Source organism: Haliotis rubra, unplaced genomic scaffold, assembly GCF_003918875.1.
Source record: "Haliotis rubra isolate DU_JTF1 unplaced genomic scaffold, ASM391887v1 Scf748, whole genome shotgun sequence".
NCBI lineage: Eukaryota > Metazoa > Mollusca > Gastropoda > Lepetellida > Haliotidae > Haliotis > Haliotis rubra.
This window is the reverse complement of record NW_025767466.1, coordinates 75,540-98,951: the sequence shown is the minus strand read 5'-3', so window position 1 is coordinate 98,951 and position 23,412 is coordinate 75,540. Positions and strand designations below refer to the sequence as shown.

At 42.8% G+C, this 23,412-nt stretch overlaps 2 protein-coding genes across 9 annotated transcripts in view; one reads left to right on the top strand and one right to left on the bottom strand.

The window, feature by feature from the left end:
* LOC124260024 overlaps positions 1-2,651 on the bottom strand; it is a 31,831-nt gene extending 29,180 nt beyond the window's left edge. For 3 of the 7 annotated variants that reach the window (XM_046694264.1, XM_046694265.1, XM_046694267.1), the window contains exon 1: positions 2,486-2,650. In XM_046694264.1, the coding sequence (XP_046550220.1) occupies positions 2,486-2,545 (60 nt within the window). In that variant the 5' untranslated portion in view covers positions 2,546-2,650. Of the gene's footprint in view, positions 1-2,485 lie in introns of all 7 variants that reach the window. The other 4 variants (XM_046694266.1, XM_046694268.1, XM_046694263.1 and 1 more) reach the window with 3 other exon arrangements.
* On the top strand, positions 698-22,560 carry LOC124260025. Of its 2 annotated transcripts, none has more exons than XM_046694271.1 (6): positions 698-1,033; positions 16,447-16,743; positions 18,061-18,201; positions 19,654-19,669; positions 21,391-21,492; positions 21,925-22,560. In XM_046694271.1, the coding sequence occupies exons 1-6, from the start codon at positions 856-858 to the stop codon at positions 22,097-22,099; spliced, it is 909 nt and encodes a 302-aa protein (XP_046550227.1). In that variant the 5' UTR covers positions 698-855; the 3' UTR covers positions 22,100-22,560. The 2 variants fall into 2 exon arrangements, with proteins under 2 accessions (XP_046550227.1, XP_046550226.1); XM_046694270.1 differs by having other exon boundaries at positions 21,907-22,560.
* The last annotated feature ends 852 nt before the right edge of the window (positions 22,561-23,412 follow it).

Sequence of the window (23,412 nt, the reverse complement as noted above, 5' to 3'; positions counted from 1 at the left end):
GACCTAGGCTCTGTGCACGGGATAAAACACGCCTCCATATCTAGATATTATTAAGACCTATATACATGTACCTAGTTATAACCTTTAGGCCAGCCAGTACATGTCCACTCTTCTATGTACGGACGTGTATATTGTTATCGGTGTATAAGCATGCATATCCGATTTGTTCGTTTGGAGACTCGAGACATCAAAATGAGCATCCGTTGCCATGTTAGGTGCAAAGGCACATCTTAATGCACAGACGGGTCACAAAAACACGCACAGGCACGTGGCACGTGAATTGTTCACCTATAGAAAACATACGGCACAAGTAAAGGTACACATATTGCATGGGCCATCATTTTTGTCACTAATTCACGGAATCACTAACTGGTCAGCAGTAATAACTTTATACGCCGTTAATGTAATATCATGTATCTATGTATTTATTCTGATGTGACATTTGTGTAGGTGACAAACCAACAATAACAAAGACTTTAAGACTCTGGTCGGTCACTAACGTGCAGTGGTGGTATGTAATTGTCCATTGAAATGTTTCACAAACAAGGTTACAATATACATCATTAACAATTATACTTTTGCTGACCTTTTTATGTAAGATGTTATTTAAGCGTGCAATATTGTGTATGTCAAATGGTCTTTGTGTGCAGTATTGTGTGGACGTATATTAACAATAATGTTTTATTTGCAGGTCTTATGTCTGTGACGACAGGATCCGATTACATCGTTGCACGTGTTGGCCATAACGCCACCATCTCCCTCAACACGTCCCAGGCTGGACACGAGTTTAAAGTCGGCGTGCAAGTTAATAATGATATAGAATATCTCTTTCTTAAAACTGACACTGAGCATGACATGGTGAACACCAGCCATACATGGTACAGAGACAGAGAGATACCAGTGAACATCACCCCATCAGAGTTCAGGTTTACACTGTATAATGTCACTACAGAGGACGCAGGGCTCTACGAATGTCGGACGTTTGACACAACCAAAGGGATACCTGGCTGTGAACAGCTTCTCGTTGTGGCACGTGAGTGAGAATCGGATACGGTATCCGTATAATATGTAAATTCCACTTTAACGAATCACTGAATACCTACTAATGGGTCCAGCTTGATAAAGAGACAGCCCATTGTGATGTATGTCTCAAATGTTACCTCATTTGTGAAACGCACAGGGTATATGTTTGACAAACGTATATACGTTATTGGAGCGAACCCGCGGACTTTAACGTGGCCAAGGCACACCCTGAACAGTGCATAGCGCCACATCACGATTTGCCCAATTGTTTATCACACTTAGATAGCGTTTTAAAATAGCATGAATATACGTTATCTGTAACCCATACATGTAGAACCTGGATACGAATAATTAGACGGAAAATAGTGTGCTTTAGACGGGAGTTCTTTTTGTATAAAAACAGTTACTGCCTATAATATCTGTTCCAAACAGCTAAAGAGATTATTATATCTGGGTTTGAACTGGTCTTGACACATGTCATTGTATTCGATGATCATTGTGTTGGTCACAACACCTTGTCAGTGGATGCCGTTGCTTGGCACAAACAGCACATCTTGAACGACATAATAGCATGGCTCGTTGCGTCTGCTATCGCCTTCGCCATGCCTGTGGCTTTGACTCCGAATTCCATCCATGGTACGACCCTGAACATATCCAGGGCGCCATGGAAAATTATGCTTTTAAACGTCTCTGGAATATGCCTTTTCTGTCCCCTTTGGCAGCAATGTGGTTGGCAAGATTCAGTAAAAGCATGCTAAATATGCATACTTCGCCTTTGAAATGTCTCGCTTGCGTCCCAAGTACACTGTCGTCAGGCTTCCCATTGTTCTCGGTGCCCTTGGTTTGGTACCTCCTGATCACTTGGCGCAGATTAGGAAAGTGCCCGGGTTCTCCACAGCCCTTCTGACACTCTGGGTAATGCAGAAGGCTGCATATTCTCTGGAAAGTTCTTGGTGGGTTCGACTAGGCAGTGTTTCCTGGGAGAAGTCCCATTTGCTGTCTGGGCTGTCTGAGCTGATGATGAGCCTTACCAGCCTGACTGTGCCAGGATCTCTGCTGCATTTTCATCCTTTAATCTATAAAACATAATTAGCCTATTGTCTGTCCACACAGACAACATGTTCATATGGTCAACCCAAGCTGTTTGTAAGGGGCTATAAGATTATAGTGATATGACTTTTTTCACCGCGTACCCATTTATTCTGGGTGGACAGAGGCATTTTGTTAGCAAACTCACTTGCCTAAGGTGAAACCACATGTGCTTCGTTGTGGGGCAGGACTGAAAGTCCTAGAAACACTCATGTGTCAAACTGCCAAACGAGGTCACCCATCCAATAACTCTCCGTGCCCAACGTTGCTTGACTGATTTGTGACCTGTAATATGTACCACCTGTTGATACGTTTTTGACACGTTGCCAGTTAAAACATAAAATATATATCAGAACGAATACACATCACACTCACCTGCGATCACCAGTCCAAACAACAACGCATATATTCCAACGAAACAGTATATGTTCATGATTGCGTCCTGTCGCCCACGAGAGTTCTACGCGAGAATCACGTTAGCAGATTACCACACAATGTAATTGTAAAATTTGTTAAAGCAATTCCTCTGTGAACCTCTTATCAGGCAGGTAACGCTACAAGGAAAGACCATAAATAGATTGCAACACACACATATATCGATGTGACCTACAACACACAGACAAAGCACACGCGCCTATAACGAAATAATATTGTTTGGAGGGTCAGCATCATCAAGCCAGTGTTATATCTATTTGTTGGACTATTTTGTTTCTTGAGAGATTGTTCTTCGTTGGCTTTCATTGCCAAACAGTATAACTGATAACAGGGGTTTATAACAAAAGAGGAAGGACAGGGTGATCTAAAATCATTGTCATTGTGACGTTTCATGTTTCATGTCAGTGCACATAATCCAGGAAACTAAGTGAGTTAAAATTTAAGCCATAATCGGCATTGTGACGTATCATGTCAATGCACATTTAAGTCACATCGGCAGTATTCCAGCCACATCATGACTATATCATGTTATATATTAATAATAATTACAGGTAAAGTATAAGAACTTGTCGACGAAGGACAGTAAAACAACTAGACTATGACAGATATTCATTTTAAAACTAGTGATTAAATTCAAAACATTTTAACCATACTTGACAAGACAATATAAAAAAACGGCTATAGATTGCCAGTAACTGAAAACAGATCACCAAACCAGGGACAATGGCCAGGAAATTGAGCGAAGTTTGTTTTGTGAGAGATTTTATAATAAATTCACATTAACATTATGTGATCAGGAAGTTAGCACTAATATTTGAAAAAAAATTATGTCTGATACAGGGTTTCATTATAGCAAAACGCAGTCGCTTATTGACTGGTTCCACTGGTTTGGGCAATGTTCCAACAGTATCACATGTCTGAACACCAGGACATGTATTTATACGTTATGGAGAAGTGAACTCAGGTCCTGTTCGAGCCCAATTCTTCCTATTTGGTACTCTTCGCCATTGATACATAATTGCCATAACATCGCCAGTGCACTCAAACAGACCATACAAAATGTATTTATTTTTGTCGGATTCTTATCATTATGAAGTGATAACGTAAAACACAATTTCAGATTATCATCTTGAACAAACAAACAAACAAAAATGTTGAATTCTCTCAGTAGATAAAAATTGATAAGTGCAGAGCCTCCTCGGGAGGTTCTATGAAGGCAGCAAGCCACGTGACCATCGAGGGCTCTCTGACGTCATCAATATGAGGCTGCATGATTAAAAAATGCAGAATAACTCATTAATATGCAAATATATGCATGACGTCACAGGTCAACAAGGTGAGGTATGATCAATAATTCCTCTCTGACGAAACCTCTAGGCGGGCCGTCTTTCAAATAGTACAAGTTCGGTTCGTCGTCTTTGATGTCCACTTTATCTATGCTGTAAGTTTTGACAGACCATGTCGGATCGGTGGCTCGTTTCCGAGTGTCTCCTTCGTGTTCTCCCAGCTGATAGAGGTACCTCATGAGAACACAGTCAGGTATTTGTTTCCCTTTATGCGATGATGCAGCCGCTTCAGCGCTCACTGATTTCAATTTAATAGCGTCGGCCGGTTTTTTATCGGTGAGACGAGTGGTTTCGTGATTGATAGCCGATACAACTTGAGGTAGCCGCGCGACCCATTCGGTGTTGGGTTTATTTAGACTTATTTCCTGCGCATACTGATGCCCGAATAAGCGCTCAGCCAAAGTCCTGTTGAATCTCTCGACGAAGACTTGGCTGTGATGAGCCCCGGCCGTGCCATGCCTGACTTGGACGTCATGTTTGGTTAGCAGTTGTGACACGGCACCCATGAACTCCCGTCCAGGATGGACTTGCAGCTCTGTTGGCCATGTCAGTGGACTGCGCTTGTATATGCGCTTGAATGCGTGGGGCTACTTGTGCCGAATCTTTCGCCGTTATTGGTTCAGCTTCTTTGTAGCGGCTTACCACGTCAACGATGGTTAGGGCATACTTGTATGGTTTACGCCCCACCCTGTCGTGGGGCAGAAACAGGAGGTCGGCTTCGTGAACACTATCGGGCGTCGACACAGCGAACTTTCTTCTAGGCACGTAGTGTGGTGCCGGTAGGTAGATTTGCCACAGGGCTTGTTTTCCCAACCACACTTTGGCTTCGTTTTGGGATACTCTTGCTATTTCGGCAAGCTTGTGTATGGCGCTCGCTCCTTTCCAATACCCACGCGGGCTGCAAAAAATGGCCTCAAACTTTTTGCAGAAATGGCCTGTCCCTCAAACTTTTTCTGGTGCCGTGACATTGTATATATATGATTATTTTTTAGTTCAATTCTTCGTGTCCGTACGCGTACGTATTGATTCCGTTGATGGCTATCCAACGTTTCATGTCCATTGGCGACAGGGACGTTTTGTTCATCGTCAGTCCATATATCATGTGTCCGTTGCTTCTCAGCGTATTCATTTGATGCCTGAATGTGAGAGTCTTGAACAGGGCTTCCTTGAATCTGGCGTGTTTGATGTGTTGTTTCACCAGGTATTTCTTGACCCCCTTCGCCTTTCGGATGTCGCCGTTGTCGGCTTTCAGAATGGAATACATCTTGGGTCTCAAGCTGATGTATTCCACAATTGGTGTGCCGGCACATTCATCCTTCATTTTACCGAGCACTTTTTTGTTGACTTGGCTGTGAATGGGGTGGCCCTTGGGGTAGTCGCTGGTGTCGTACAGGTGCATTTGTTTTTTCATGTCCTCGTACACGTCATTGGTTCGAATTTCCATCAGCAGGGAATCCGTGTCCGTGTACAGCACTTCACACCTATCGCCGTACTGTTTCTTCAGTTTGTTGTAGTAAAAGTCGTACATCAGGTGTTTGGATAAAGTGAGGATGCTCATCCCCACGTAAACATGCCGGTTAAATTTGATGTGGCTTTTTCTCATGTGAAGTGCCACCAGATCATCGCTGAATATTTTGCTCCGGATGAATGCTGGGCTGGCTATCAGTTTCCTTCCTCTTTTGATCGGACTATCTTCACGGTCAAGCATTTTCTCAAGTTCTCCATCATCTTACCGAACACCGAGTTGTTCATGAGCTTGTATAAGTTTTTCTCAAAGTCACTGTTAGCCCGCTTTCGCAAGTCCGTGTTCATTCTAATGTAGGGCTCCATCCAGGGACTTTGGTCGAACTTGAGCATCCTATGAATTTTCGTGAGTTTCATGACCAGCGACAGGTACAGCTGCAGGTTGCGATAGTGAACGATGTACTTCGTTTTGTTCATCAAGTTGGGTACGAGTTTTTCAACGTTAGCCGGCTTATTGTCCCCAGCAAGTCCCGTTTGTAGTCGGAAATCCAGTCCGGGTTCACCGTCAATCGTTCGGGAGACAGGGAATAGCTGTTGGGTGATTTGTGTAATGCTGCTGGATACTCCAAGTCCACTTCGAGTATGTAACCTTTTTCAGAATCTGGCAGTATGCTCATGACGTCGACCGTCTCGGATGTCCACTCGACTCCACCGGTGGGTAGAAACTGGCTCATGGCCCAGCCGTACAGGTTGTAGAGGATATGGGTGATGGGTAGATTCAGATTATAGCCCTTCACGTACTCGTTGTTGGCTTTCGCGTACCATTTGGAGGCCATGGAAATCCCACCTCACAAGCCTTTTTCGATGAACAGGTGCATGTCGTAATCGGTGAGGAGTTCTAGACTCGGGTTTTCTTCAGCAGCGCATCCCACGAGAGACCGAGGCTGGTGTAGAACCATGCGGGATCGAGTTATACTTCTTAAAACACGTTTTTCTGAACGTCTAGAACACGTCGGCCAGCAGCAGCACGTCTGTTTTCAAGTACAGGTCGTGGTAATCACCCAGATTCTTGCAGCCCAGTTTATTCCATACGTTAATAGAGTGCGAGTAATCATCATGGGTGATGGTTGAGTCGGTCAAGTTGCTGTAAAATCGGTTGATGGGGGACAGTCGTCTCTCATTGAACTTGGACCAGCTGTCCATGTACTCGTACAGGTACACGCCCTTCCTCATCAGCAGGGGTCGAGTCTTGGCGTCGGTGTACCGATTGGTGATGTGGAAGTCGTTCGGGTCGTTGGCCTTGCAGACAGCAGGAATTGAACGCTGTCGATGAATCTAAGGCCGTTTAACGAGAAGGAAATGTATCTTTCCATGTTGTTGGGGATGCACGTCAGGTTGCCGTCGACCTTCGCGATGGCCTGCCTGATCAAGTGAGAGTCGTACCCTCTCAAGATTTGAAACACGACGGGGATTTGGATGGTTTTGGGGTTGATTTTGAGTTTGAGGTTGCACACATTGTGGGCTGCGCCTCTGTACTCACCGGTGATGTGACAATGATCTCTCACTGAATCATCATTCAGCGGTTCGATGCACACATGGCAGTGATTGCTGCAATCGTGACCTCGCTGGTCGGCTTGGGTCATACACATGGGAGCGGTTGTATACAGCCTTTTCCTGTTGGTTTTCTCTTCATGTTGCAAACACATGAGAAACTTTTCAGCCGCGTCAGAACCTCTGTGTTTTTTTCTCTTTGTGTTTCGATTGGTCGTACAACAGCCTGCTGAAGTGTTTTATCCACGCGTAGTGGCACTTATCACCTTGCTGGATCATGAATATATTGATCGTCATACGGCCCTCAGTCATCGGGCTGATCCTGTGCACAATCGTTTTGTTGCCTTCATGCCCAAAGACGTTGATGGCTATGTGGCCATTCTGTTTTTTAAATTTGGTGACCTGAGATATGGGGGTGGGTTCGTCTATGCCGTCCCAGTTGAGTCCGTCGTCCTCGGGATAGCTGGAAAGTCTGTCCGAATGTGCGTTGGCTGGAAGCAATGCGGATCTGATTGCTACCCTCATTCAATTGTGGCCTCTGTTTTTAACGCTGACCATGGCTTGTTTTTCCTTGAAGTAGGGGGGGCAACTCAAGGTACGATTCGCCTTTGAGAGACATGTAGTTAGCTATGTCTAGATAGACTTTATCGATTCTGTCCACGACCCACCCAGAACCCCTGTGAGTGTAGCGTTCCAGGCATTCTCATATATGTTGAAGCAAGGTGTCGATGGACGCGTCTATTGTCTCGGGTTGAGTCACGACTTCTTGTTTACCCCTGAAGTAAGGCTGAACGTACTCAATGAACCCGTCCGTCTGGTGTTTATCAAGCGACATTTTCACCGTGATTTGAAATTTGAGGCTTCCCAAATCGTTCAGTTCCTCATTGACTTTGTCAGTGATCGGAGGTTTGACGTCGTCGATGTCTATGTTTTGGTCTACATTCATCACCCGCCAGCCCCTCAGATAATTACCTATAGCGTGTTCAGTTCGCACGAACTGTAGATCAACTACTCTGTGTTGGTGCAACAGTTCGACGAGCTCGGCTCTCCTCATACGGGGATAACCTGCCAGCCCCAACTCTTTCGCTTGGAGTTTGACTTGTTTCACAGTGGGAGGGGGTTGTATGTTGAGCAATCTCAACAACTGAGGTTTCCTCAATCGGGAGTAACCGACTACACCTCGTTCTCTTGCAGTCTGTTTAAGCTCCCGAACAGTAGCCATTATTATACTAAGGTGCACACCAATCTCTATTTGGGACACCGGCTATGGAGGGGAGGTAACTCCGTCAGCCTTATCTCTCAGGTAAAAACAATGAAGTGCGCACAGTCAATTTAATAGCGTTGTAAGCCTAGGTCCACTTCAGCTATGTCTCGAAAGACCTTATCAATGCTCAGTGACACACCACACCATGAACCCTGCATGAGACAGCAATCAAAGTTTTTTCGTATTTTTTGCACCAAGGCGTTGACATACACATCTATCATCCCGGGTTGGGTCTCGACTCTTTGTCCGCCTCTGAAGTAAAGATGAACGTTCTCAAGGACATCGTCCTCCCACTCTCCAACAATCACCAGCTTCACCATGATTTGAAATTCGAGGCATCCCAAGTCGCCCAGTTCCTCTTCGAGAATGTCAGTGACCTGAGGTTTGAAGAACCCGATATCTCTTTTTTTATCACTGTTTACATCCATCTGCCAGCTTCTCAGATAACCTTCCGGGATTTTTGTAGTTTGCACGAACGCATGCTCTCCAGTGGTAAACATTATTATACCTAGGTGCACACCAATCTCTAATTGGGCCTCTGGCTATGGAGGGGAGGTAACTCCGTCGGTTACCTTCTGATTTTTATTGATTTGTGTAGTAGGGCGGCAAGCCTAGTCCCACTCTGGCGTGAAGTCAACTATATGTAGAAAGATCATTTCGATTCTGGGCTCGTCCAACCAGAAACCCCCACGTGGGAAGCGTTCTATGTTTTCTCGTATTTTCGGCAGCGAGGCGTCTATCGACGCGTCTATAGTCTTGGGGTGACCTGTGACATCTCTTCATACATGTCATGTGCATAGCTGACCTACATTGATGAACGTTGACCTTTATGACCCAACACTGCCGCTGTTACAGGTCATTGGCTCCCTCCCTCTGCAAGCAGTCAGCGTTCTGGTGTTTATTTTGTTGACAGTTACATAGACAGATTCTTTAATACAAATGCATAAAATCGGTGATTTACAATGTGATTAGGTTGTCTGACAAAACATCCACTTGCACAGTTTGAGATCGATTGGATCATTGGATGAAGGGATATTTACAAAAAAACGGGTCCACATGCATTTCATGCCAATCTATAGCAAACGATTTTTAATTCTAATAATATAATATCAAATACACGCGAGACAGCGAGATGAAAGTTAAGTTACACATGATGAGAATTTCAAAGGCCGCCATTTAATATTAAAGCTATAACTTTAAATTGCTAATCATTTGCTAAGCATTTGCTAGGCATTGCTAAGTATTTGCTAAGTATTGTTAGCATTTGCTTAGCATTTGCTTAGCTAAAACACTCGATAAGCCATGGGTTGGTTGGTTTTCAGCATGAGTTTGGCGAGCTATTTCTTCACTCGTTCCCCGTTCTAGTTTGCCAAGAATCACGTCGTTTTCTCTCAAGCATTCCTCGGACGAATCCCTGTCCTTGCAGTGAAACAGGGCGACCCATCGTGTCTGTTCCCTGAGGTTTTTCAACACCTAGTTGAATTTCTGCGTTAGCACCCAAACGCGGTGTTTTGCGTGCCGTCCAGAGAACGCTAAATACGATAGCATGTCTCTCTTTTTTGTTATCTTTTATTAGCGCTGCAGTCGTCCAGGATAAACAGCGTCGACTCCCCTTTAATTTCCCGTGATAAGCTTTCAACCAATCCTGCAGACGTGTTCCCAGTGTAAATAATTTTACACTACTTCAACCCCGTTTGAGGGTACAACCACTAACAATCTAACTATAATTAAAACTACCAATCATTAAAACACATCTTTTTACAGAACATAGGGGAGGGGGATTGAAGACACAGTTGTATGCAGGGTGACATTTGTTAGAGAACAGTTTGGTAATATATTTAAAAAAAAGTTTTATACGGCGTTGTGCAAGAGATGGCTCCTCTGCCTCAACATAGAGACTGTCAATAAGAGAAGTTCTAAAGGAACCAGGACAAAGTCTTAGACCTTGGTGGTGGACAGAATCAAGCAGTTTAATGTTGCTTTTGCAGGCTCCACCATATACGATGGAGCCATATTCAAGCTTCGAGCAGATCAATGATCTATATAGATGAAGGAGGGTAGTTTGATCCCTTCCCAACTTAGAATTGGAAACGACTTTTAAAAAAATCGAGTGCCTTCAGACATTTATTTTTTATGGATTGGATATGAGGAAGAAACTTTAAATGGGAGTCAAAAATTAGTCCCAAGAATTTGGCCTCCTTGACAACTTTGATGGGAGTGCCATTTAAAAATAGTTCGGGGTCCTGTAAGTGCGGCTGATATTTTCTACAGAAGTGTATGCAATTAATTTTTGATTAAGAAAATTTAAAGCTGTTTTCAAGACACCATCTATCTATTTTGTTTCAGCATAACTGCAGTTGCCATTCAATAGTATGCATGTTTTTACCACGACAGGAAACATTAAAATCAGCCACAAATAACGATCCATCTATCGAAAACTTTTGATAAACTATTTATCTTTATACTAAATAGTGTGACAGACAAAATACTGCCTTGTGGGACACCTTCATCCTGATTGTAATGATCAGACAGGGTAGAACCCACATGGACTTGAAGATGTCTGTCATTTAAAAAGTTGGCTTTAAATTGAGGCCAACGGCCTTGCAATCCAAATCCATGTAAATCTCTTAAAATGACATATTTCCACGTACTGTCATATGCCTTTTCAAGATAAAAAAGATAGACACAGCATGTTGTTTATTAATTAGAGCATTTTTAACAAATGATTCCAAACCCACTAGGTGATCGACAGTACTTCTGTTTTTACGGAAACCACATTGTATATCTGTTATAAGGTTATTTGTTTCCATGTACCAAACAAGTCGATTATTTTTCATGCGTTCCAAGGTCTTGCAAACACAGCTACTTAATGAAATCGGTCGATAATTGGACGGATCCGTATGATCACGTCGAGGTTTAGGTATTGGTAGAAGCGCTTTGAACCCAAATCAGCAGCTTTCGCAAAACCACCGACTGAGTCTTCATAAGACACCACGTGAGCCGAAAGGATTAAAACATTATTCAGAAAACAAGGGATCACCATCGCCAGCATTCTGATGGCTTTGGGCTTTATTATATCGACCTTGGTCGTCTTGCTGACGGACGGCGGAGGCGGTGGAAGCACACCAACACCAAGCCCAACACCAGTCCCATCAGGCGATGGCAACAACGTCAGAGACTGGATCAAAAACCATTTGAAATCGTGTGTTGGCTTAACTGGCCGGCAAAGCCACTGAAGCACTGCCATGCATCTTGGCCAGCATCGTTTCCTGGTTGTTAGGCTTCTTGTCAAAAACGGTCACATGGTTCGGTCAAAACCTTTGGGCGTTTGGTGACCATCGCCGCTAAAGAATTTTTAATCTGATAAAGCACAGTCTGACCGTGATTCCACCGACCACGAGGACTGTTTTACGATCGATGTGTTGCTGATTTTCGACCACAGCCCCTACCGATGCAGGTTGAATGCTTGGATCCGGCGATGGTGGTGACGTCACGATCCCCATTTTACCGGCACTCGTGGGTGGTGTGACGTGACATCGGGGTTGACGCCTTACTTTTGATCGCTGGTCAAAATGACGATTTCATTATTGTAGCCCATCACTTTGTGGATCCTCAGTTGCATGTCGCTCAGAGCCATGTACAACCCCATGCCAAACATGAAGTCGACTTTCGACCGGGCGTTTTACAACGTGTCTTGGTAACACTTCATGTCTGTCGGTAAATCCACTCGTGACACGATGTTATCATCGACCTTGGCCACGAATTGTTTCAGCACGCCGTAAACCGTTCCCTTACAGATGATACCGGAAAGCGTTTGCTTCTGTGCTTCGAGAATCGCCCATACTTACGTTCAAATCGAATCAGTCAGTCTGACAACACCAGGACGTGAAAACCCTTTAGACATATCTAACACAAATACTTTTCAATTGTTTTCGTAACATATTGAGGCTGCTCCACTTTTTGACGATGAAAGCAATGCCGCCTGTAAAATCCATACAATCATCTCGCCATTCGTTACTCAACAGAGCAAATTCTGGTCGAAGATAACCTTGTTTCAGCAAATCATTGCTGAGCTCTTTCATCGTTTTTGGTCCACTGTATGCATTTTTAGGGACGAGGTTGGAAAATGCCTGGATAGAATTACCAGGACTAGACATATGGTGGGTTATAACATGTATGGAATACCCAACCCATGATTCACTTCTCCCAGTATACGCCAATTTTCTGATTGATTTCGAATTCACCGCAAATCCATTCTTACGCTTGATGATCGTAAGGATTGTTCGATGCATCCCACACCTTATCCTGTGGAAGCGGAGTGCAGATTCTTTCAGTATGCGTCTGACCTGGTAGAGCACAGAAAACGAGAACATGGACCGACTCATCGGATCATGATGAGTGTCATTCAAGGTCACGCCGTACTTGGTGGTTGCGCACAACCCGGCAAAATTGATTTGATTCTGCCAGAATTGCATTGGGTTCGAAAACCAAGCGTGTACTTTTTAAATATATCGACAAACCATCCTTTGCATTCACTACAATCTTCATCTGCGTGAGATCGGTAGCACTTATATTATCGCTTTTAGGATAAATCGCTCCCGGTGTATACTTGGGTGTAGACATATTGAATGTATATTGTAGTGTCCTGTATATATGTAACATGTTGGTCACGCTCCTGCGAATCACGAGCGGCGAGCCTGTTCACCTGCTACACGTGATTGATAACACGTTAGGACGACTCGAAGTCGCTCTCTGCGATCTCATGTATTACCTACGTTGATCAAATATTAGTCAAAACAAAGGCAACAACAGGCTATTCATTGATGGCAAACGCCACGACTTGTCCGACAGTTATTACAGCGTTTGTACGTTGTACAAGGAAATTTTCAAACCTATTGGGGCCCATCTCAAACTCAACGAATTGAATGGAACGCTGATGTTAACGGCTGCGGAAAATCTCATTTGACTCGGTAGGACCTTGGCGAGAACTCTTTGGTTACCGTCGAACGAAATAAGACCTCAAGACACCAGCACGTGTTCGAAATTACCGACCTGTTCGTTCATCTCGATCTGGTAAGCACGAGCGATAGTATTCAAGGCGAACGCCTTTCGACGCTGTTAAGAACCGTGCCCATAAAATGGGACCTGTCTATCTTGAAGAACTCATGACACTGTACACTCCCTCCAGAACTCTCCGCTCCCATGATCAGTTTCTCCTGTCCATGCCTACTTATAAACTCAAATCGTTTGGTGCCATGTCCTTTCAGTATGCAGCTGCTACCCTTTCGAACTCTCTGCCTCTTGATCTAAAACAAGTACCAACTCGGCCACTCTTCAAAAACAGACTCAAAACACACCTCTTTCAAAAATATGTTTCATATGAACTGTGACTTGTCAGCGCTTTGAGCATTGCCTTTGTGTGGTGGAAGTCAGCGCTATATATATACTCTTCTTATTATTATAAAAACGAAAAAGTGCAACGATGGTCAAACCAAATTGTTCTCTTACAATACAAATAGTTAACGCAGGGCATTATCACAGAATTGAAACTATCCGTTTTAGACAAACTGGTGTATATGGAATATCGCAGCATCACGCTGCACGTAAAACAATGACTCAAGCCTCTGGTCCCGGAACAACCCTGAACCTGCGAAAATGCCCTACCATCGTGATCTCCGATCTCGGGTACACGCGAGGATTCCATGAACCCGGTGTCGAAGGCAAGTTATACGCCTTAGAATAAAGAAACAACATTTACAGCCGAACAGAAGTGAGAGGTGGTGGTAACCTAGGAGACTTAGATGATGTCATAACCGGTGGTCTCTTACAAAACACACAGTACAATATGGTCCTCAACAATAACAAATGGATGATGGTCCCGACATTCGGTGGCAATCTAGGCGATTTAGACCCGAGGTCTTTTAAGAAACATGTTGTACCAATTCATCCTTACCGATGATAACCAATGGACGTTGATCTCCTCCCAAATCGACTGGCAACTCGATGTCACCCTCGTTTCGTCTTACGTGTTTGCGAAGGCGAAGGATCATTATTTAACGGAAAAGTCCTCGAAGGTCGGCACACCGTTGTTAGGTTTGGCTTAGTAACGGCGCGCTTGGCTGGCACGCCATTTTTATGTTGGGTGCCATCTTGTTCAACTTAGTAACGGTGCACTTGGTCGGCACACCATTACGAGGTTGGGCGGCCATCTTGTTTGGCTTAGCAACGCATTCAAGTTCAAGTCCCAATCAAAACCAATCCTCTACCTACATGCATACATATAACAAGTATACTAAAATCAAATACTTCAAATAAGGACGCATCCCACGAGAGTCACACAACCAATCCACCCCAATTTTACCCTACGATGGGATTCAGACATCAATAAACCTATAGGACACATGTGCGGCAGTACTATCATCGTAATACTACTGATGGTATTGTGTCATGGAGCTTCTGTCCGTCTTTTGGCATTCTGGTATGGTCTATAGTGGCTTAAAGCAATGCATGCGAAGGACAGTTGATGCATTGCCATAGGCTTCAGCTCAAAGTGATGCAGTTTCATGATGCACGTGCCCTTCATGTAGGGTGCGTCTTAGGATTCACTACTGACGTGAGTGTAACGTTACGTTTTTGTTCAGTGTTTCTTTTTGTCAAATGTTATGTCGTCGGCAGCTATTCCCCGACATGTTAGGATTCAGCATGGATTGGTTTGTGTCAAAATTGTTCCTAAACTTCAAATTTTTCCTATGTATAGTTTCTTTTTTTAAGAGTATATCTTTCTGTTGGATATTAAATGTTGTAACCTTTGTTGGAGGCACGGTATAAGTCCATGTGTAGTTGCGTACCATGTCTATGATTTGCCCACAACTGATTCAGATATTGAGTTATTTAACTGGGAATTATTAGTCACAGAGCAATACACTCTCCGTTTCAACATTAGCATGCGTTTCTATGTAGAAATACTGCCGCATTCTATAAACGGCACAGGGCTCATGTAGCTAGTGACATATATGTACCAAATACCAAACGTTATGAATTTGGAAGATAATTAGCTAAATTATGTTAAGTAAATGTCTGTCAGTTATTGTAAATGACACAAGGCTACATTTGCGAAATATCATCCTTAACCAGAGGAAGTATTAATTAACTCATATGCAATACGTAGGGTGTAAATCAATATTTAGAAATACACGTGTCAGATCTCACGTTGAAGACACATAGCTAGTGAGGATGAGGTATCACCACACAAATGACTGTCTCATCATTTAACACCGACTCCCACCATGTGTACTCTACTCTATAAAACAACATCTTCTCCAAATGGTCAACGTTCATCGCATGTACGGGTCAGCTGTTTGGCCTTTGGCTTGATGAAGGGTGCAGGATTTATAATGCATTCTCCTTACATTATGTGACTGTGGCTTTCTGCTATGACTGACTGACTGACTGAGTTTGGTTTTACGCCGCTTTTAGCAATATTCCAGCAATATCACGGCGGGGGACACCAGAAATGGGCTTCACTCATTGTACCCACGTGGGGATTCGAACCCGGGTCTTCGGCGTGACGAGCCAACGCTTTAACCACTAGGCTACCCAACCGCCCCGCTTTCTGCTATGATCTTGTCAGGTCAAGAGTAGGGTGAAATAATTGACGACCACTGATGAGATTCCACATTGTCTTGCCATGACTGTGATATAGTCAAGTTTATGAGCGCGGGTTAGTCAGTCAGAAACTTGGAGCTGAGCTCTAAGTAAATAGTTAAACAGCTGACAATGAAATGTTGTGGATCCGCAGAGGGACTTGTGTTGACACTTTGAGAAATATCCGCCAACACACAACACGAACCAACAACATAACAGTAGACAACCTGAAACGTCTACTGCGAAACGACTATGGAGGATATCCTTTATTAGCACTTGTGTTGTTGTCCGAATACTGTGGTTTGTCATGTAAAATTAACAATACGTTTTGAGATACAATACACCTACTACACCCCAGGGACCTGCCCCACTTGTACTATACATTATAGCTCAGCACTATTAAATATAACTTAACGACCACTTTGCCAAGAGACACATCACGACGTGCCACTGCTTGATACCTCTAAAGGAAACTGCTATTGGATTTCATGTTTTCTTTTCTTTTTCTTCTAAAACAGAATAGAGTTAGTTGTACTGACTGGACCTGTCACACTGTATCGTTTACTCGAGACCACTCCTTCATCTGGATCATCTACCCAGGGTAAATGCCGATGTTATCTGTCATTACAGAGAAACCTTCAACCCCGAACATCACTGGACCTACATCAGCTGTCTCAGGTGGGCGTGTCACCCTGACATGCTCCTCCTCCTCCCTGAGTCTGCCCCCGGACCACCCCCCTCTGACCATGACCTACATCTGGAGGAGGAACAGTGAGAAGATTCAAGGAGGGGAAGACGTTCATGTAGAGGGGCCAAACCTCACCATGAGACACATCAGCAAGGCGGAAGACGGCAACTACAGCTGCCAGGCTATCGAGGGGGGGCTGAAGTCTGAGTGGAGTCACGGACACGACCTGGATGTTCAGTGTGAGTAAATCCGTGATCTGTGTTGTCCACCTTCAGCAGAATAGGTCAAGACTGTGCCTTTAAACACTGTTCCATATTGATGTACTTACGATCTTGTTGCCTACACGACCGAATGCAGTATTTATTTATTAATTAATTAATTTATTTATTTATTTATTTATTTATTTATTTATTTATTTATTTATTTATTTATTTATTTATTTATTTATTTATTTATTTATTTATTTATTTATTTATTTATTTATTTATTTACTTACTTTACTTACTTTACTTACTTTACTTACTTACTTACTTACTTACTTACTTACTTACTTACTTTATTTATTTATTTATTTATTTATGCACATCAAGACAGAGGCTGATTATTACACGACACAGGGAGGCTGTGTTGTCTACACCAGCTGTTGACAGATCAGGGCAGTACATCTGTCATGTCTACAAAACTCATGGAAACACGTGGAGGAATCTGAAACTTGATAAACCAAGTAACATACATATCATATCATATCATATCATATCATATCATATTCCCTGCTGGCCGTTCGGCGTGCACGTCTCTATCCTATCACCCATTCCAACTCACCTCATCTCCTGTAGATCTTCAGTAACCCATGCTTGTCGTAACGGGATCGGGTTACGGTGATCGGCGACTAACGGGATCGGGTGGTGAGAATTGCTGACTTGGTTGACACATGTCATCGGTTCCCAATTGCACATATCAATAATCATGCTGTTGATCACTGGATTGTCTGGTCGAGACTCGATTATTTACAGACCGCTGCCATATAGCTGGAATATTGCTGATTGTGGCGTAAAACTCATCTCACTCACTCACTCATGTCTTGTACTGCATGTTTACATCCAGATGTTAAATTTGTTTTAAGAATGTTATTCTTAGCGTCACGTCACTTACCATTTCGGAATCATTAGCGTCTGTCTGGATATCAAATGTAATATTACATTCAGAGTGCCATGTGTCCATTGCCCGAGCAAATAGGGTCAGAAATTCAAACTAAGTAGTACCGGGTTTACACGAATCTTTTGATTGTGTTCACAAGATTAATATCTCAGACTTTGTGCTGATATAGCCCAAATTTCCCTCGGGATAAGATAGCTTGTGTCATATTGTAATGGCGTAGAGGTGGATTTGTGTTGGCATAAATGTAACAAATGTCTTTGATGATGAACAGTACAAACCTTGAAATCTATTCATATTACCTTACTTACAGTGAGTTTAGTTTTATGCCACATTTAGCAATACTTCGGAAATATCAAGCGGGAGACAATAACCTTACTGATAATGCAGTTTCCCTACAGATAGGGAAGTCCAACAATCTCTGTCTCCAGACACGCCCATGCCGTTCCTCCTCGTCTCTGTTGGGGCGGTGCTGTTGCTGCTGGTGGTGGTGGTTGTGCTGCTGCTGGTCTGTGGGATACGTCGATGCAGGAGACTTAGAGGTAGGATGGAGGATGCGTGGTTGTAGGATTGTATGTTAAGCACCATTTATTGGCATATGTCTGTACAGTATCTAGAGCAACTTGAAATCCCTTTGGTGAAGATAGATAGATAGTATAACTGTAGTGCAGTAGTTTCCAGATGTTTCTCTGGATGCCCAGTTGATGTAACTTGTTAAATAGACCATCGTGCCATATACTGTCAAATGTTTTTTCATTATCTATAAAGGCAGCATACTCTGTAAAGTTTCTCTCAATGTAATACCTGATACTTTCAATAAAAGCAAAAACGCTCATAACTGCCCCATGTTCTTTTCTAAATCCAAATTGGAGTATGTCAGGGAAATATTGATTATTTTCAAGCAATTTAGTTTCTATTTGTTTAAGCAATAGCTTCTCAAAAGGTTTTCCAAGGCATGACGTCAGAGTAATTCCCCTATAGTTTCGGGGATCGGATTTTTACCTTGATAGATTTGAATGACCATATCAAGTCTATAATTAAAAGGCACATAGCGAAATTTAATCACTTTATTAAACAGGTCACAAAGGTGTGTAATGAGACACTGCCCCCCGTGGATAATGTGCTCATTTGTAATGTTATCTGGGCCTGGCGATTTGTTTTTGCAGAGAGATTTGGCAGTCTCTAGTACCTCGTTATCTGTAAAATCCCTTTCCATTCCTTCATCGATTAAATGGTCATCTAATGCTTCAATACTTTCAACCCTCTGACATATTTCATCTTTGAATTAATCATCAAACATATGTGAGGTGTGTGGCTGAGCTAAGTCAGAGTGATATTTACCCCACAGTCTACCCCCACAGGTGTTGACTCATTTTCATTATCATAGTTAAGCGTGGTTATAACATCAGTTGTGGATCTTTGTTTTCTGACAGTTTTGTAAAAGGTATTGGTATCAAGTTCAGCTGCATGTTCAAGTTCAGTCAAAATCCCATGCTTTTTAGATCTTTTAGATTTTCGATGCAAACATCTAAAATTCGGCTTTGAGTTTCATATGATAATAATACATCCCAGTCGTCACCTCTGGGCTTACCACTGTTAACCCATGCTCTACGAGCAACTCTCATACGGTAGTGGGCATTATCTAAACCATCCTGTTTCTAGTATGGCTTTAGATAAGGCTTGAATGTACTTTGTGGGATACATTTACAGCTGGCCTGTATGAGGCCTTTAGTAATAGTTGTGATAAATATATTCAATATCTGTCAAAACGTATTGTTAATATCAATAAAATACGGGCTGTAGATCACCAGCTACTGAAGGTAGATCACCATACTAGGAGGAAGCTTAAACTCAGGACTGACAGGACAGTGGTCGTTAGGCGAGGAAGTACCTACAGAGACAAGGATAACGCTGACTGGCGATGAATGCACATACTGAATTGAACACTACTGTGTAATTTCGTGTAATAAAACTCTTCCTTCTCTACTTTTCAGCAAAACGGAAATTAAGGTAACTAACACATGTGAACATTGACTGGAACCTTTCTGAGGAATCAACCTGTAAACGTCATGTAACATGCATGTAAAAGTTCTGCATAACTAGTCTATCATACTAATCGTATAAAACGCTTGAAGTTTTGTGCACAGTCAAATGTGCATGTTGTCCAAGAAAAAAGGTTTGATAAAACACATAATATTTCACAGAGATACACACAAATGTGTACACGGCTTTTGCACATACCCACTGCTTTCACACACACAGTCACTCGAACTACTTTCGCACATATACATTGCTTGCACACACACAATCACACATAAACTCTTTTTTCACATATATACAGCTTTTAGACACATACACACAATTATTTCACACACAGATGCTCACACTACTTTCACACACTGATACACACAAGCATACGCCCACGCACACACACGTGTGCTACAAAGATGGAAACAAATGCTCTAGCCATTGACATCCCCGTAATATGCACAAAGAACTAAATTAAGAACCTCCTGTACTTTTACAATGATAGATGTTCAGCAGGTTCATGAAACTTATCGTGGTGACCATGATTGAAAAGCATGAGTTTTTCTGACCCGTATGATCCTTCGACTCAACAAAGCGACAAAATAATTGAAATACATGTTGATTTTATGATGTTAATTGCTCATTTACAAAATACACTGATTTTCATATAAACCAATGTCTGTACAAGTATGGCCCTGGAATGTTTAATGTTGGATTTATAGGTGAATGTGAACATTAAAAATGTCATTTTGCGTGTCTTACACGACTCAATGTCAATACCGAGTGTAACCTCCGTGTGACTGTATGACAGCCAGCACTCTCCTTCTCAGCCTCCTGATCCTCTGAAGCGGCAGTCTACACCATTCCTCGTGTAAAGCAGCTTCCAAGTGGGTCAGGTTCTGTACAGGAGGATTACTTTTTTGCAAACGAGGACCAGTCATGTCCCAAATATGTTCCAGAGGGTTACATACATACATACAAACATTTATATGGCGCCGATATCCAGTACAACTGCTCAAAGGCGCTCTGTTTTCCCTCGATCACTGGATATCCATCACAACGGCATATCGTATTTTTCAATCTCAACTCCCTGGGGATCATGCAACTCTTGCTGCCTACTAGGCGCACCGAGTTAATGTGGCTTTTCCATCCTTACGAGGTACCCATTCACAGCTGGGTGGACTGGGACACATAGTCACAGCACTTTGTCCAAGTTTACTGCACATTGCTGTACCCGCAAATAGGTGTTTGCACGTATTCATGTGGCCACCATCTGGTCATCTACCAAAGGATTCGTGGGTTCTTTTAAGTGCACAGCGTTGTGTACTGTACACTAGGGGTTGTGACAACACGGAAAGAGTCTGCACACAAAGTTGACTCCAAGGTTAGGGTCAGGGCTCATGCAATCGTGAGATATGTCAGGAGGTGCTTAACTAAGTTCTTTCGTATGCCATGTGTAAAATTAAGTAGTTGTTTCAATTTCAGTTTTGATGTTGGAATCTTTTAATTACCTAAATGTTTTGATATGTCACAATGTATCAAGATATTGTGTTGTTAGAATAACCATCAATTTCAGCTTTAAAAATAATATATATTCGAACTTTTAACTACCTAAATGTTTGGGTGTGTTACATTGTATCATGATATTGTTTTGTCAGAATAAGCATACACACATTTCTATCTGTGTGCCTATGTGCCTCCAGGTATGCTGCCCACCTGACTGCACTGAACAACAGAGCCAGCAGCGAGTCCCCCTACGCTACAGTCCACGTCGAGGGTGCCAGGGTGTCCTACTCAAACATGAGGTACCCATGACCTATATCTACCACAGTAATACAATTAATATATCGTACAAATATATGAAAAATGGGACATTATTTCATTTAGGACTGGGCTCAATAACATAATCAATGAATGAATATGTGACACAATAATCAAGCACTTACAAATCTTTCAGGGAAACGTTTCTCACTTTAGTTAGCGAAAACTAGCAATAATTAAAATATAAATACTTTAATGATGTTTATAATAGTTTTTATTTTTTTATTATCTTCTGTGGTTTCAAATTCATGATAGACATATAGTTTATATTTATCTTAATGTTATGCCACTTGGAGAAGTGGGTCTGTAATTGCTCCAGTATTAACCGTTTGTAACTCATTTACCCATAAGTGTTGGCTTCTTGGCTAAAACAAAAACAAACATGGTCACATCAACAGAGAATCTTCTGCTACAAGCGAGCACCACTATGCCAACTTGCCGTTGCCAAGCTACAGGTCTGATGCTACAGCTGACTACGTGGCTCTCGGGCAGGAAGAACACGTCCACATCTACACGGCTCTGCGCCCCAAAGTTAGGCAGCAGGTGGGAGGTGGGAGAAGGAAGGCTGACACAGCGGGAGGATCACCATAAGCCGGGATAACACCTCCTCATCACTGTATCCTCAACTCTCACAGGGCATGTCCTATGTGAAACATCCAGAGAAGGAACACGTTCCAGACACCCAAGCACGACTCACAACGCTTCAACAAATCTTGTTACTATGTACCTGTCTTGATAAAGGTCTGAACGCATTGGGAAAATACTCGGACAGATCACATTTCAAATCACTAACACTACGAGCCATTCTGTGTATGGCTAGGAGCTTTCATACTTAAAGATTAGAATTTGACAAGTCATACAGACTTGTAATACCTTTGATATGGTTACAGTCTACTGTATATTTTAGTTGACCAATGTACTATCAGCGCTGCCAGCTTGTGAAAACTAACCTACTTAGATGTAGGCTGTCTGCGTCTTTGCTTACTTTAAGCCTTAGTCCTGTAGAATGGTGTTCATTGTCCTCGGTTAATAAATCCTTTAACTTGGGTTGTCAACTTTGTCAGTGTGGTTTTAAGCAATAATTATGTCTTCACTTGACTTTCACATGCGTGCGTGTGCGTGCGTGCGTGCGTGTTAGTGTTTGTGTGTTTGTTTGTGTGTGTGTGTGTGTGTGTGTGTGTGTGTGTAAGTGTGTGTGCGAGCGCGCGTGTGCGTGAGAGAGAGATATAATTACTTGTCTATGGGACAGGCGCTACTCTAACCCAGGGGGAGTAATCGTTGCCAGTAATCACCACCAAACACATCAACCCTTCCGTTTGACGAAATTGGTGCATTTTTCAAAGGAGTGTTATAATCGCTATAACACACACACACACACACACACACACACACACACACACGAGAAAAGAAACACACACACGAGAAAAGAAACACACATACACACAAAACACACACACAAACACAGGCACATATACACGTATACACACAAATGCACAAGTGTATTCTCCTCGGTGTTTTAATCGCCGTCATGCATGCATGCACATACACACACATACACACAGACACACGCACACAATCACAAGCACATACACACAGAAAGAGCAATTTCCTCAGTGTTGTTGTATTCGCCACAATACACGCATGCATGCACGCGCGCGCACACGCACACACGCACACCTACATCGGCACACAAGCACACTCACACGCAGAGTCACACAGACAGACACTCACGAACAAACACAGGCACGCACACACAAACATAATCTTAAACACGAAATGGTCACATGTATTACCACATAATCATATTTCATGTGTTGTGCTGTAAATACCTACCTGTTGAGTTGCAGGTGCTATAGCAACCTATCGTGGGGCCCTTTTCGCGAACACCTGGTGTCTTCCCAGGA

Excerpts from the sequence above, each read along its gene's own strand:
- LOC124260025 (XM_046694270.1), top strand. The coding sequence starts at position 856 with ATGGTGAACACCAGCCATACATGGTACAGAGACAGAGAGATACCAGTG. Across the intron at positions 1,034-16,446 it reads ACAGCTTCTCGTTGTGGCAC|AGAAACCTTCAACCCCGAAC; the intron begins GTGAGTGAGAAT and ends CTGTCATTACAG. Across the intron at positions 21,493-21,906 it reads GTGTCCTACTCAAACATGAG|AGAATCTTCTGCTACAAGCG; the intron begins GTACCCATGACC and ends TCACATCAACAG.